The following is a 16,000-nucleotide window of genomic DNA, read 5'->3' on the forward strand; positions in this document are numbered from 1 at the left end:
AGTTTTCTAAAAGATAAAAAAAATGTAAAAAACCAGACATGACTAAAGCCTAACTACCTTTCTTCCATGAACCCACATAGGTATGCATCTAATTTTTATTATTATTTTATCCTTGCTCGTATCAGAAAAAAGATTAAAAAATAAAAAAAATCAAAGTATATGTTTTTATTTTATTTTATTTATTCTGTTAAATAAGAGAACAAATTTGAAATGACTAACTTAAAATGGAGAAACCATTTACGTAAGGGAAATTTTTTGTTTACATTATATTAATAATGTAAGTTTTACACCTTATAAACTATACAAATGTGTATAATTTTGGACATATTTGTAAAAAGTATACTAGCCTCTGCGCACACGTGTGCACAGAGGCTTTTCTATTTTTTGAGTAAGAGTTAATTTAGAGCATTTATTATAATTTGAGATTACTACATTTTCAAAAAAAAAAAAAAACCTAGGGGTGTGATAAAAAATTATTTCACTTGCAAACGCATAATACTCATCATACTCCTAATTTTTTTTTGTGAGTGGAAAATATAGTAATCCCAAATTATAATTGATGCAAATTATTAACTTTCAAGTTTTTAAACGTGTGTATAGACGTCTAGATGTAAGGATTTTTTTTTTTTGGGGGAAATACAAGTAGTTGTGTTTGTGAACAGTTAAGTCTTTAAGTTTTATAAAATTAATAAATGCCTATAAAACCAAAGTAATGGTAAGTATACATTGTAAACCAAATTAATAGCAATAAGATTTTGTTGTCTAAAAACTGAAGGTTGTACATAGAAAAATCACCAAACCTTTCAATCTCAAACAAATTCATTTTCTCTAAAACATGAAATTTTCGATTTGGGAATATGTAATGCATGACACACATAACAAAAAACAAAATGTATATACTTGAAATCAAAGCCAGCAACAAAATGAAAGTTCAAACAAAAAACACAAACACACGCTCACAAAATCTCTAAATTAAAACCCATACCTCCAAACACTCAACTCAGCAATTAACCCTCTCGGCTGGAACTCAAATTCTACTCTCATAATTGTACAATGATGTAATCCCGAAGCAGCCTCCATTAAAGGCTTGCTATGAACACCAACCAAGATGTGTTGTAGATCTTTAACTTCCTTCACTTTTTATAGTAGTAGTAGTAATCCAAAACTATTTTTAACTTCCTTTACTTTTTATAGTAGTAGTTGTTAGAGATGTGGTTTTTTTTTTTTAATAAGAATCTCAATTTCAAAATATATATATGTGTTACATATTTTTAACTTCCTTTAGTTATTTTAGTCGTAGTTATTTGAAACTCTTATAAAAAATAACATGGTTTTCTTTTTTTTTTTTTTTTTTTTTGATGGGGCTGAACGTGGGTTGGGTTAGGATGTGGTATTTGAAATTTTTTGGATTTTATTTTTTTATTTTTTGACTTTCAGTTTTTTTAGTAGAGTAGTTATCCGAAACTTTTGTTATAGAATTGAAAGTGGGTTTTTTTTTTTTTTTTTAAATAAAAATATATTTGAACATGGGGTTTTTTTAGGGAAAATTTTACCTTGGTTTTTATTTTTTATCCAATTTTTTTTTTTTGGAGTTATCCGAAACTTTTGTTATAGAATTGAAAGTGGTTTTTTTATTTTTTATTTTTTTATTTTTTTAATTGAACATGGGGTTTTAATTGTTAGGGAAAATTTGAACGTGGTTTTTATTTTTTATCTGAAACTTTTTATTTTTATTTTTATGGGAGTTATCCGAAACTTTTGTTATAGAATTGAAAGTGGTTTAAAAAAAAAAAAAAATTTGAAAGTGGTTTTTTTTTAATAAAATTTTTAAGAAATATTTGAATGTTTTTTTTTTTTTTTTGCATTTATAACCCTATCATTTAAGTTTTACAAAGTAATAAATTTGAGGGTATTTTGGGCATCAAAATTGAGGATCAAGGGGCTTAAAGTAGTATAATAAAATTAAAAAAAAAAAAAAAAAAAAAAACTAAACCTAGTAGCGTAAATACCCTTCATTTTATCTCTCCTCCTTCTTTTGGCTTTTCTCTCCCCATTTCTTCATGCCTGTCAAAAAAAGATTAGATTTAGGAAAGGATTATAGTTATCTGACTCTACCATGAAAGAGTCAAATGACTAACATCCTATCTCATACTAATATTTTTCTTGTACACTACCCACATTAAAGAGTTCAAATCAAACACAAACAAATAATATCATAAATTTTTGTGTGGAAGTTAATTTTTTTTTTTATTGAAATGGATTTAAGATTGTTTACATATGTGGCTAACACAATAACAAAATACAATGAACATTCATAGCAATACATTAATCTTGAATTTGGCCAATTGATGAGACATTCTAGAAAAAATTCCTCTAAAAAAAATGTATGAAGTGAAGGCATAATGTGATCAAAATCATCAGACACCCTTGAATAATAACAACAACAAAAAAGTTCCGAATTATAATTACTACAAATTGAAAGGTGTATTGATACCCTTAATAATGCTTCTAGCAAACGAAGTATCATAATCTCCTAAACCCACAGCCGCAATCTATCTAGTAAACTAAAAGTAGAGGATGACGATGATGATAATCCAGTGGAATTAGTGAGAAAGAGTCCAAAACCAAAAACCTATCCCCGACCTTCCTATTGAGGACCAACAATGACCAAAACACCACATTGGAGCCACTATTAGAGCCTTTGCCCATTTCAGATTCAGAGGCCTACCATTTTGACATCAAAACATGTATCAATTTATGAATAGGATTTGAAAAAATATTGAAGACTTAACAAAGTGAGAGTGAAAGATGGTGGAAGATGATTGGGTGGATGACGGAAAAAGAAACTGAAGGAGAAGGATAATATTGTGGTGGATGTGAGAATCTGGTTTTTTTTTTTTTTTTTTGGGTTTGAGAACAAACGTGGTTTTAATAGGTGTAGCAATCCAACTTTTACAATTACCTTCAGTTATATATATATTTTTCAAACGTAAGATATATTGGAGAGTTGGAACTAAAATTTAGGATCAAATAGTTTGTAACGGTAGATGTGGTTTTTTTTTTTTGGTACGATAAATGTGTTTTGTTCTACTAAATAAGTGTGTTTGTTTTAATTTTAATTTTTTTAAATGGATAAAGCAATTTGAAAACTATTAGGAGAGTGATCCTATTTTGTAGGCAACGTTTTAATGGGAGTTAAAGATGTATCTACTTATCAAAAAAAAAAAAAAAGGTGTATATATCTATTTAGTTTAGTTTTTTTTTTTGATAACTATTTAAAATTTTTTTTTGACATTTATTTATTATAAAAATTAAACTAAATAGATATATACACCTTTTTTGGATAAACTTAGGGTTTTTTTTTTTTAATAATAATAAAGTAGTATTAGAAACGTAAGTTTTTTTTTTAGGAAAAAAACAACAAAAACGTAGGTAATTTAGCTAATTTTTCTATTAAAAAATAAATAAACGTATAGTTAATTTGAAGAAGTGGGTTAGTGGGAGAGTGTTTCTATTTTGTAGGCAATGTTTTAGTGTAAGTTAAACATGTTTTAGTCATTTACTACACATCCATAACATAAGTATATAAAAGCTTAAATTGAAAATTTTATGGCAAGAAATACATGTTAATTGTATACAAAAGAAATATAGTTTCTATTAGAAAAGAAATTTTTTTACAACACTTTCTTAGATAACAACCACTTTATGTGAGGTTTAATACATATAATAATTCTTCTATAGTCTCTCACCCGAACTTATTTAATATTTCATTCCAATGACTCCTCAATGCAATCCAAAAAATTTGTGCGTACGTGAACCTGATAGAGATAAAAGAATTAGGGTTAAACCAAGTATTTAAAAAAAAAAAAAAAAAACTTTAATTAACAAACCAACGTTAGCATGCATGTTATTAAAGATAATAGCTTAAGTTTGTTTTTGATTTAAATTTTGATGAGATTATTTTTCCTGAAAATCCTATTAAAATTGTTTAGAATAAAGATACATATCTAACTCCCTACAAAATAAGACAACTTTCTGTTAGTTTTCAAAGCAAACTCACTCACGTTCACTCTCTCTCTCTCTCTCTCTCTCTCTTTTCTTTTTTCTTTTATCAAGATTTATTTATTTATTTATTTTTTAAACTTCACTTTCCTTACTCACGTTTAAAATTATTCAGTCACCACCAACATTTCAAAATTAAATTTTTTTTTTAAAAGAAAAGAAAAGAAAAGAAAAAGAGTTAACGTGATACATATATATATATATATATATATATATATATATTAAAAAAGTAGAACTCAAGGTTGCTACATACCTAAATAAAAAAAAAATTAAAAAATTTAACACCAAAAACATATACATTCAGTCACCACCAACATTTCAAAATTACATTTAAAAAAAAAAGAAAAAAAAAAGGATAGTTAACGTGATACATTAAAAAAAAAATGTAGAACTCAAGGTTGCTACATACCTAAATAAAAAAATTTAACGCCAAAAACATATACAATGATGGTAAAAAAAAAATAATAATAATTTCTTAAAAAGAAAAAATAAAATATGAAGAAGGAAAAAAAAAAAGAAGTGAAGTGAGGAAGGAGAAGGAAATAGTAATTGATCATTTATATGTAACTATTTTTATTTCAATTCAAAATTTTTAAATAAAATGTAGACAAAGGCTATTAAAGGAGGTAAGGAAAGTCATACTGTTTAACTGTTCATGAATGATTTTGAATGCTTCTTTTGTAGTATAAGGCAGCCCTGTCTTTGGATCACAATACCTAGAACATGAAATGACAATTCATTAAGAAGTACAATAGTAGGGTATATGAAGGAACTATTTATTTCGAAATTACATTTAAAAAAAAGAAGAAGAAAAAAAAAAAAAGAGTTAACGTGATACACATAAGAAAAAAAACGGTAGAACTTAAAGAAATTCAATCATAAACAAAAGAAAAGAAAACAAAGAGGAACTTGCAAAAGATAGAACCTGAAAATTTGTTGGAGCCTCTGACAGTAAATGTCATTAATCTGAAGAAAAAGAAAGGAGGATGTAGAGATAAACTAAATGTTTTTAATCTGAAGAAGAATGAGAGAGAAAGTGAGATAGAAATTGCAAAGCGAACGTGAGTTTGTGGTTTTAAAGTGTAGAAGTTTTAATTTACATATATATCTCCGGTAGTTGAAAACTTGTAAGTTGGTATGATGAGGGTATCTTAGACATGAAAAATGTGGAATCCAAACAGGAGAAGCTCCTTAAATAGTAGTATAGATATTATTGTACACATTTGTTTAATTTACAATGTAAGATTTACATTCCTAGAACAATATAAACCTATAATTGCCCTTCATATATTTTAATAAGGTAAATTTGATACCGTTTCTTTTTAAGTGTTATACCTTAAGTTTTTCAAATAAATTTAACCATATGACTTTACTGCACACAAAAAAGTGCATTGGTGAACACCTAAGATAATGTAATTTTAAATTTTACCCTTCAAACGAAACGCCTAAATTATTGTGGGTTTTAAACAATTTGGATATGCTTCTGATATTTCTTTCTTGTTTGATTACTCTACTACAGCTCTTATTTTTCAAATCTGAAAACGAGAGGCTAATTACATAATAATAATCATATAATAAGAATGGTTTTGTTCTATTTTGGACTTTGTCTATAGATGAAATGTCTGGTTGTGGACAAGTGGATGGCAGCCTGCGTACGGACTTTATGTTTGTTACGGGATGGTTAGGCAGGTTATATACTATGTGCAAATACAAACAAGTACATGTCAATTTATTGTACAATGACAATTGACCATAAGGGAGAACAGTATATGTCTTAATGCTGATTCAATAGAAAAAGATACTTGCAACGGGTGTAGAAATGGAAAATTCCCGACTTATCACAAGCTGACACGTCACATTATCAAGTCCACAAAATACAGTCAATTACAGAGCACAATGTATTGCTGCTAGGTTTTGCTATCACTATTTAGAAGCCAATAAAAATTTGCCAAGTGTCATGCAAGAACCAATCACGCATCAGCGCACGTGTAAGCGATGACTCAAGCAACCTCGCACGTGTAAGCGATGACTTAAGCGGACCAATCAAGCTGTGACATGTGTCACCAATCAAGCTCCGCCACGTATCGCTCACCCACCCCAAAACTCCTATAAATAGAAGCCTTCCTGAGACATTTAGGAGGACCAGAATCCAGAAGTGAAAAAGCTCTGTGAAGATCAAGCCTCAAAGCCTTCAAAAACTTCAAGAACTTCAACCCCAAAATCGGAAAACATTCGAAGCAGAATCATCCAGATCATCTGCCTAGATCCTAAAGTTCACGGGAATCAAGCCAAAAGTGTCCATAAACATCAAGAAATCACAAATCATTGAAGCTCAATAGATTCAAGCCTCTAAAGCACCGAAGAACTTCCACCACAAACCTTCGAAGACGAAGAACGCACGAAGAACACGAAGAACGTAAAGAACAAAGGATTTCTAAACAAGCTCATAGCCAGAGATTCATTGTAATTCCGTTTCAGTAATCTTCGATCCATCCCTTAACCAAATTGAAGGATATTTTGTGTTCAAGTCAAATCCACATTACCATAAATCTAATCAATAAGTTTTGCAAGAAGATCGAATTAGAGGATCACTCTTTTGTAATTCCAGAGAATTGTACCACACAATCATCAATACAAAATTCGCATTTGTGAAACTATTTTACTTGTTTGATTTATTTCAAACTAGAAATTTAGTCGCTTACAAATTCTGGCACGCCCGGTGGGACCTCTCTGCCTCTCATCTCTTCCTCCTTCAAAAGAAAAGAAATTCGACATCATTTTGCTACTAGCTTCAATGGCCTCTAGCAAGAATTTCCGAAAATTAGTGGTTGATGATTCCAGTGCTGATGAGTATGTCGGCCCAATCACTCGCAGTCGGTCCAAAGCTCTTGATCGACTCCAACCTCAACCAACCCAAGAAAGCCAACCTCCTGCTGTCACCTCTTTGAACTTTCTTGCAAATAGGAAAGCTACCACTAAAGATTCATCTGCCTCGAAAGATTTGGAGACCAGTAATGAATCATCCCCAACAAAGACCTTTTCTATCAACTCTTCACTTGTGATGAGAAACTTAAGGAGTGAAGTACCATTGACTCATCCTGTTTCATCATTTTCCCCGTCATCTATAGAGGTCATGCCAGTAATGATGATTAACACCTCTACCATGGAAGAAAAGATGGCTGAAATGGAACAAAGGGTCATCCTTCTCACAAAGGCACTTGAAGAAAAGGATGTCAAAATTGCAACCCTAATGAATAAGCTGGAGGTACAAGATTCGGGTGAATCATGTCTTGGCCCTGAGCAGTCACCTGGCTTTACCTTCAAAGGAGAAAACGCCAAGGGTGATAAAGGAAAAGGAGGTGAAGGCACTTCTCAACATGGACATTCCACCTCAATGGCCTCAATATCTGTCCAACAACTGCAGGATATGATTACAAATACCATTCGAGCACAATATGGAGGTTCTTCCACAAGTTCTCTCATATATTCCAAACCCTATACAAAGCGCATTGATAACATGAGAATGCCAAATGGGTATCAACCTCCCAAGTTCTTGCAATTTGATGGCAAAGGAAACCCTAAGCAACACATTGCTCACTTTGTAGAAACTTGCGAGAATGCAGGGACTCAAGGAGGCCTCTTTGTAAAGCAGTTTGTCCGTTCACTAAAGGGGAATGCCTTTGATTGGTATACAGACTTAGAGCCTGAATCAATCGATAGCTGGGAACAACTTGAAAAGGAGTTTCTCAACCGATTCTACAGCACACGACGCACAGTAAGCATGATGGAGCTTACCAATACTAAACAGTGGAAGGATGAGCCCGTCGTTGATTATATCAATCGGTGGCGTTCTTTGAGTTTAGACTGCAAGGATAGACTTACTGAAATATCTGCTATAGAGATGTGCATCCAAGGCATGCATTGGGGACTTCTTTACATCCTTCAAGGAGTAAAGCCTCGAACATTTGAAGAGTTGGCAACTCGTGCGCATGACATGGAATTAAGTATTTCCAGCCATGGAAATACGAAACCTCCCGTACCTAAAGAAAGGAAAGAAAGACGGGAAATAAGGAAAAATGACAGGAATGCAAAAAGTAATATCAAAGACTCAATGAATGTCAATCCTGCCCCAATCAAAATTTCAACAAAAAATGTGAAGGCCAATGAAAAGAGGCCTGAAGGAGGTCAACAACGTGAGACGCGTCGCTCATCACTTAAGAAACGGGAACAAAAGGTCTATCCTTTCCTAGACGCCGATATGCCTGAAATGCTAGAACAACTGCTCAAGTTGAAATTAATTGAATTGCCAGAATGCAAACGACCGGAAGAGATGAGAAAAGTTGATGACCCGAACTATTGTAGGTATCATCGCATCATAAGTCATCCAATCCAAAAATGCTTTGTTCTTAAAGAACTCATCATGAAGCTAGCCAAGGAAAGGAAAATCGACTTGGATTTTAATGATGTTGCTCAGTCAAACCTGGTCACATTTTCTTGTGGGTTACCTAGTTCCCTGTCTCCAAATACTAAGCAAGGGGCAAATACCACACTCATCCATTTTGGTTCCCTAGAACCGGTTCAAGTTCAGCTCTCACAAAAAGCACCTCATTATAATTCAAACGATGATAAAAGGTCAACGACGGATGAGGAAGAAGGTTGGACAATGGTTGTTCGCAAGAGATGGAAGAAGAAACGAGCATTCCCTCTTCATTTGATCACCCAAGAGTCCAAAAGAGCACAAAACCAGATTCAGCTTTGGTCAAAAAGAATGAGTGATAAGAGGCAAAGGAGACTGGGAACAAAAGTATATGAAGATTCAGCACAAACCCGAAAATCTCGAAAGCTCATCACATTGGAAGAATTCTTCCCTAGAAAATTCTTTCAAAATGACTCAGCCGAGGCCGTCCACACAGTTTCTCGTTGCGAAATCCAGGACGAAAAGGAGGACGTTGACCATGATGATCCAAAAGAGACCTTGTCATCTTTGGAGGAACTCCAATCTCAGGTCGATGAAGTTGAACCCTTGCAATCCTCCACATCACCAAAAGAAGTGCTCACCTGAGCTCTTGAGGAGCCAGAGATATACGCCCCTCATACCAATATGTTTCAACAAACACAGGGACGTTACGCATGCTCTCCAGACTTGACTTTCACTGATGAGGATCTATTGTTAGGCTCTAAGCCCCACAATCGCCCACTCTATGTCTCTGGTTATGCTCGTAAACAAAGGATCGAGCATATCCTTGTTGATGGAGGTTTAGCCGTTAACATACTTCCAAAAATGACCATGAAACGACTGGGTTTTACTATGGAAGAATTATCACACAGTCGTTTGGTCATCCAAGGTTTTAATCAAGGAGGACAACGTGCAATCGGCCTAATCCACCTAGAATTATCCATTGGAGAATTGAAAAGCAACGTCTTGTTCCACGTCATTGACGCTAAGACGACCTACAACATGTTGTTAGGACGTCCTTGGATCCATGAAAATGGAATAGTGCCATCAACCTTGCATCAATGCTTCAAGTTCTTTCAAAATGGAATAAAAAAGGTCGATGCCGATTTAAAGCCTTTTGCAGAAACCGAAGCTCATTTTGCTGATGCAAAATTTTATGCAAAAGAAGACATTTCTAGCGAGGTTCTTCTAGTTGAGATCCCGTCTATGAAAGGTAAACAAGATGAAAAGGAGCATGTTAAATTCATCGCCAAAAAGGACATCTCTTCCCCAAAGAAAGGTCCAGAACCATTCCTCCGGTATATACCATTATCACATCGCAAGAATGGACAATCACCATTCGCGGAATGCCTTCAACCTACAAAAGACATGGGGAGACCTGCAAAGCTCACGATGGAGGATGTAGCCATATTGAAAGAAAATCATGTCATGCCTTTAACTTCATCCACAAATCCTTTGCCCTGGAAGCCGTTGAATGGATTTGTGAGGTCTTCGTAAAGTCCGATAGAGCATGGTATTCTACCAAGTAAGCGGACGAAAGAATGGTTTGACCTAAAGGCATATAGGCTGTTAGCCAAAGCAGGCTACGATTTCTCAAAACAAGAAAACTTAGGGAAGCTAATTCCAGAAGCCACCGGAGAAAAGATGCATGGCCTTAGCAAAACACAAAGGAAAATGCGGCTTGAAGGGCATAAAATTCCTATCCCAAAGACCGGATTAGGTTATACTCCTGAACAACTAGCTCAGATATGGATCAAGAAAAGAAGCGATTCTTCGAGTTCTCAATACATAACGGTGGAGGTCGGCGAAAGTTTAAATCAAAGAAAAGACCATTCTTCACCCCATGTCTCAGTGTTTGATCGCAACGAGGCCTCGTCATCACGAATCACAGTGTTCGACAGGTTAAATACAACTTCTTTAACACCAAATCAGGACACTCTTGCTTGTAAATCAGTCTTTGATAGACTGGGGGCAACGAAAAGGCCTATTGATAGTCATTCTCAAAGTTCAATAAACTTTGACGTTCAAGGGGAGAAGAAAGCCAATGATGAGATCCGCAGTAGCATTCCTTCACGCATGAAACGTAACTTTACCTTGGAGATCAACACTGAAGGATCGCTCAAAGTCAAAAGACGAACGATTGTACATACAAGTCAGTCACCCGTCCATGATGAGGAAATTGAAGAGGTATCATCCTCGTTTCATATTACAATAGAAGAGGGTACACTGTTAGATTCTGAAGCAACCAATGAAGAGGTCGATGAAGCTCCTCCAGCCTTGGAAGATGGAGGACAAGCTATAGTTGATGAACTTAAAGAGATCAATTTAGGAACTGTTGAAGAACCCCGGCCAACTTTCATCAGTGCGCTTCTTACCCCTGAAGAAGAAGAAGGATACCTCAAGCTCCTAGTAGAGTACAAAGATGTGTTCGCTTGGACTTACAAGGAAATGCCTGGGCTCAATCCGAGTATTGCTCTACACCATTTGGCAGTAAAGAAGGGCGTGCGCCCAGTCAAACAAGCTCAAAGACGCTTTCGGCCAGAGCTTATCCCTCAAATAGAAACCGAGGTCAATAAGCTCATTGAATCAGGCTTCATTCGTGAAGTACAGTACCCAGAATGGATCGCTAACATCGTCCCTATCAAAAAGAAGAATGGACAAATCCGAGTGTGCGTTGACTTTCGTGATTTGAACAATGCATGTCCCAAGGATGATTTTCCATTACCCATCACTGAGGTCATGGTTAATGCCACTACTGGTCATGAAGCTTTATCTTTCATGGATGGATCTTCGGGTTACAACCAAATTCGAATGAATCCTAAGGATGAGCAGCTTACAGCTTTTCGTACCCCTAAGTGAATTTACTGTTACAAAGTGATGCCCTTTGGACTAAAGAATGCTGGTGCTACTTATCAACGGGCCATGCAGAAGATCTTTGATAACGTACTTCATAAATACGTGGAGTGTTATGTCGATGATTTGGTGGTTAAAACAAAAAGGAGGGAAGACCATCTGACAGATCTACGATCCGTGTTCACTCGACTGAGAAAGTATCAACTTAAAATGAACCCCCGCAAATGCGCTTTTGGCGTAACATCTGGAAAATTTCTTGGTTTCATTGTGAGGCACCGCGGTATTGAAATTGACCAGTCCAAAATTGAAGCTATCCAGAAAATGCCAGAGCCCAAGAATCTACGAGAACTTATAGGCTTGCAGGGAAAACCGGCCTACATACGACGATTTATCTCGAATTTGGCCGGTCGATGTCAACCTTTCAATAGATTGATGAAAAAGGATGTGCACTTTGAATGGGATGAGGCTTGCAGCAATGCTTTTGCACGCATCAAAACATACTTACTTAATCCTCCAGTTTTAGGTGCTCTTATCCTAGGAAAGCCTTTGGTGCTATATATTGCGGCCCAAGAAAGGTCTCTAGGTGCTCTTATGGCGCAAGAAAATAAAGAGGGGAAAGAAAGAACCCTTTATTATCTAAGTCGAACTCTCAATGGGGCTGAATTAAATTATTCTCCTATTGAAAAGATGTGCCTCGCTCTTTTCTTTGCCATAGACAAACTGGAGCACCACATGCAAGCATATATGGTCCGTTTGATAGCAAAGGCAAACCCAATCAAATATGTCCTCTCCAGGCCAGTGATTTCGGGTCGTATAGCTCGATGGGCAGTCTTGCTTCAGCAATATGACCTTGCATATGTTCCACAAAAAGCTGTCAAAGGACAAGTATTGGCAGATTTCTTAGCTGATCACCCAGTTCCATCTGATTGGGAGTTCTCTGATGATTTCCCGGATGAAGATGTGTTTTACATTGAAGTAATGCCACCATGGGTGATGTTTTTTGATGGGGCTGCACGTCAAGAGGGAGCGGGGGCAGGTGTAGTGTTTGTTTCTCCACAATGGCAAATACTTCTTTACTCGTTCTCATTAAGCGAACTCTACTCTAACAATGTGGCCGAATATCAAGCATTGATCATTGGTCTACAAATGGCTATTGAGATGGGCATATCGCAACTTGAGATCTTGGGAGACTCCAAATTAGTTATCAACCAAATCTTGGTGCAATATGACGTCAAGAAAGAAGACCTCATCCCCTATTGCAAATATGCGAAGAAGTTGCTAGCAAATTTTGAAGCCATCACATTGGAGCATATACCAAGGAAGGAGAATAGACAGGCCGATGCTTTAGCTAATTTGGCTACTGCCTTAGCATTATCCCAACAAGAAACAACCAAAGTCGCTATTTCCCAAAGGTGGGTAGTACCTTTTGTGGTTGAAGAAGAAGAGAAAGAGCAAGTCAACATCATTTCCGTATGCCTTGTCGAAAAAGAAGATTGGCGACAAGTGATCATTGAATACCTTCAACATGGAAGACTCCCGGATGATAAACGCCACAAGACCGAAATTCAGCGGAGGGCTGCTCGATTCATTTACTATAAAGACACTCTCTTCCGCCGTTCATTTGATGGATTGTTTCTCCGTTGCTTAGGAGAGGAGGAGGCTAAACAAGCCTTAGAGGAGGCTCATTCTGGAATATGCGGCGCACATCAGTCAGGTCCTAAGTTACATTATAGGATCAAACGAATGAGTTACTATTGGCCTACAATGGTGCAAGATTCTATGGAATGCGCTAAGAAGTGCAAAGCTTGTCAGTATCACGCAAACTTCATCCATCAACCGCCAGAACCTCTACACCCAACTATAGCTTCTTGGCCTTTTGATGCATGGGGGCTTGATGCAATAGGGCCATTACCAAAGTCATCCGGTGGCCACTTGTACATCTTGGCCGCAACTGACTACTTCTCGAAATGGGCGGAAGCTGTACCCTTTAGGGAAGTGAAGAAAGAAACAGTGGTCAATTTTATTCGAACTCACTTGATCTATCGGTATGGTGTCCCTCGGTATATCATAACTGATAATGGCAAACCATTCTACAATAGGCTAATGACAGAGCTATGCGAGAAGTTTGAATTTAAACAATACAACTCCTCCATGTATAATGCCCCGGCAAATGGACTAGCTGAAGCGTTTAACAAAACACTTGGCAGTTTGTTGAAAAAAGTGGTATCCAAGACAAAGTGAGATTGGCATGAAAGAATCGGAGAAGCATTATGGGAATATCGAACAACATTTCGAACGCCTACTCAAGCAACGCCATATTCTTTTGTCTACGGAGTGGAAGCCGTCCTTCCTTTAGAACGTCGAATCCCATCATTACGGATTGCCATTCAAGAAGGATTGACTGGAGAAGAAAATGCCAAGCTCAGGTTGCAAGAATTAAGGCACTTGATGAAAAAAGGCTCGAGGCCCAACAACGCCTTGAATGCTATCAAGCTCGTCTTTCAAGCGCATTCAATAAAAGAGTCAAACCACGATCATTCCAAGTTGGTGACTTAGTCCTCACCGTTCGAAGACCTATCATCACAACTCATCGTACAGGCAATAAGTTCACTTCAAAATGGGATGGACCTTATGTTGTGCAAGAAGTCTACACCAATGGAGCTTATAAGTTGATTGACAATGATGGTGTAAGGATCGGCCCCATCAATGGGAAGTTCCTCAAACGCTTCTATGCTTGAAAATCGAGGATTGCTCCTCGGTAAGAGCTTAAACTACCCACCATAACGTTGCAAGGGTACATGATGTCTTCCCATTACCTTTGAAAGCGTACAAATAAAGAAAAATGAATCCCACTCTATGTCACTATTTGCGAGTATGGCGTAGTGGTTGGATGCCTATGTCGCCCTTGAGGCCAAGGTCTCGGGTTCGATTAATGGTGATACCCATTATGTGCAATTGGTACCCATAAAATATTGTGGGGCGTGGGGCGAGGATTACACACGTGAGCCCTCCTTTTTTTTTTGCCAAAGAAAACAAGATTGATCTAGACTTCAATGGAGTTGTCGGGTCAAACCATGTGACTGTTGCTTATGATGTACTTCCAACTCTTAAGCAGGGGGCAAACACTAACCAAGTTCACAAGTTGATCAACAATGACGATGCAAGGATCGGCCCCATCAATGGGAAGTTCCTCAAATGCTTCTATGCTTGAGTGTGTATCAATAAGGAGAAATTAATCCCACTCCATGTCAACAATTGCGAGTGTGGCGTAGCGGTTGGACACCCATTTCTCCCTTGAGGCCGAGGTCTCAGGTTCGATTAGTGGTGATACCCACTATTACACACTGCACCCCCTTTTTTTTTGCAAAAAAAAAAAAACACATAAGAAAAAAAAAACAAAAATCTTTTGAACTATGTGATGACTTGATCCCTCTCTGGGGTACGTAGGCAACTTAGTATTTTTTGCTGAGTTCAGTGATGCACTAAAAAAAAATTATTGAAAAAAAAAAAAAAAAAAGAAAAAAAAAAAAGAAAAAAAAAAAAGAAATCAAAAAAAAAAAAAGGAAATAATCAAAAAAAAAAATCTGTTGAACTACGTGATGACTTGATCCCTCTCCGGGGTACGTAGGCAGTTTAGTACTTGTCACTAAGTTCAGTCACATGAAAAGAAGAAGGATGGTCAGTCTAACTTGAAGAGTTTTCCAACAGTCATCAATGTGCTTTTAAGGTCCTTTCGGTTGGCAAGGCATTGCTCAATAGGCTGATCAAAGATCGACACAGTAGAAAACGAAGACTGAAATGAAGTCTTCATGGCATTGCTCATTTTCTGTGGCCATCCTCCTACATCTCTGAGGTATACTTTGCATCATTTATCTCCTGGGGGCATCTCCTTGTACCTTCCATCTCTAGGCTGCATTGTCTCTTTTCTAGGATGTGCCACTTCATAACTCTGAAATTAGAACCACATCATCTCCCTTCTGAGTGGTGTTGTTTCACATCATGTCTCTGAAATCTAAATGACGTCAATTTCTTCCGGAATGATGGTAGATTATATATCTAAAGTCGGTGTGGCATCATCTCCCTTCTGAGTGGTGCAGCTTCATATCATGTCTCCAAAAGTTGGACAATGTCACCTTCCTCCGGCATCTGAAGTTGGTGTTGCATCTTCTCTCCTTCAAGGGCATGTCCATGCAATGTCAAAGTCTTGGCGGCATTCTTCTTGAAACTTCAAAGTCTTGGCATCTCCTTGCATTTTCAACATCTTGTCGGCATCTCTGAAATCTTGATGTCTGGCTACAGTGCTATACGCCCTTGATGTCTGAGGGATGTTGCCTCTGAAAATTGCTTTATATGAATGTTGGCATAGCTTCGGCGAATAAAGTGTTGACATAACTTCAATGGCAATGTGGAGTGTTAACATGGCTTCATGAATGTTGGCATGACTTCTATGCAAATGAAGTTTTGACATAGCTTCATGAATGTTGGTAAGACTTCTATGAAAATGAAGTTTCGACGTGGCTTCATGAATGTTATCACGGCTTCGGCGAATAAAGCGTTGACATAGCTTCAATGGCAATGTGGAGTGTTAACATGGCTTCATGAATGTTGGCATGACTTCTATGCAAATGA

General features: G+C 36.5%; 1 protein-coding gene across 1 annotated transcript; it reads left to right on the top strand.

The window, feature by feature from the left end:
- The first annotated feature begins 11,395 nt into the window (after nt 1-11,395).
- On the top strand, nt 11,396-13,612 carry LOC115955413. The gene has a single exon (XM_031073530.1). The coding sequence runs from the start codon at nt 11,396-11,398 to the stop codon at nt 13,610-13,612; it is 2,217 nt and encodes a 738-aa protein (XP_030929390.1).
- The last annotated feature ends 2,388 nt before the right edge of the window (nt 13,613-16,000 follow it).

This window comes from Quercus lobata, chromosome 8 (assembly GCF_001633185.2).
Source record: "Quercus lobata isolate SW786 chromosome 8, ValleyOak3.0 Primary Assembly, whole genome shotgun sequence".
Classification (NCBI taxonomy): domain Eukaryota; kingdom Viridiplantae; phylum Streptophyta; class Magnoliopsida; order Fagales; family Fagaceae; genus Quercus; species Quercus lobata.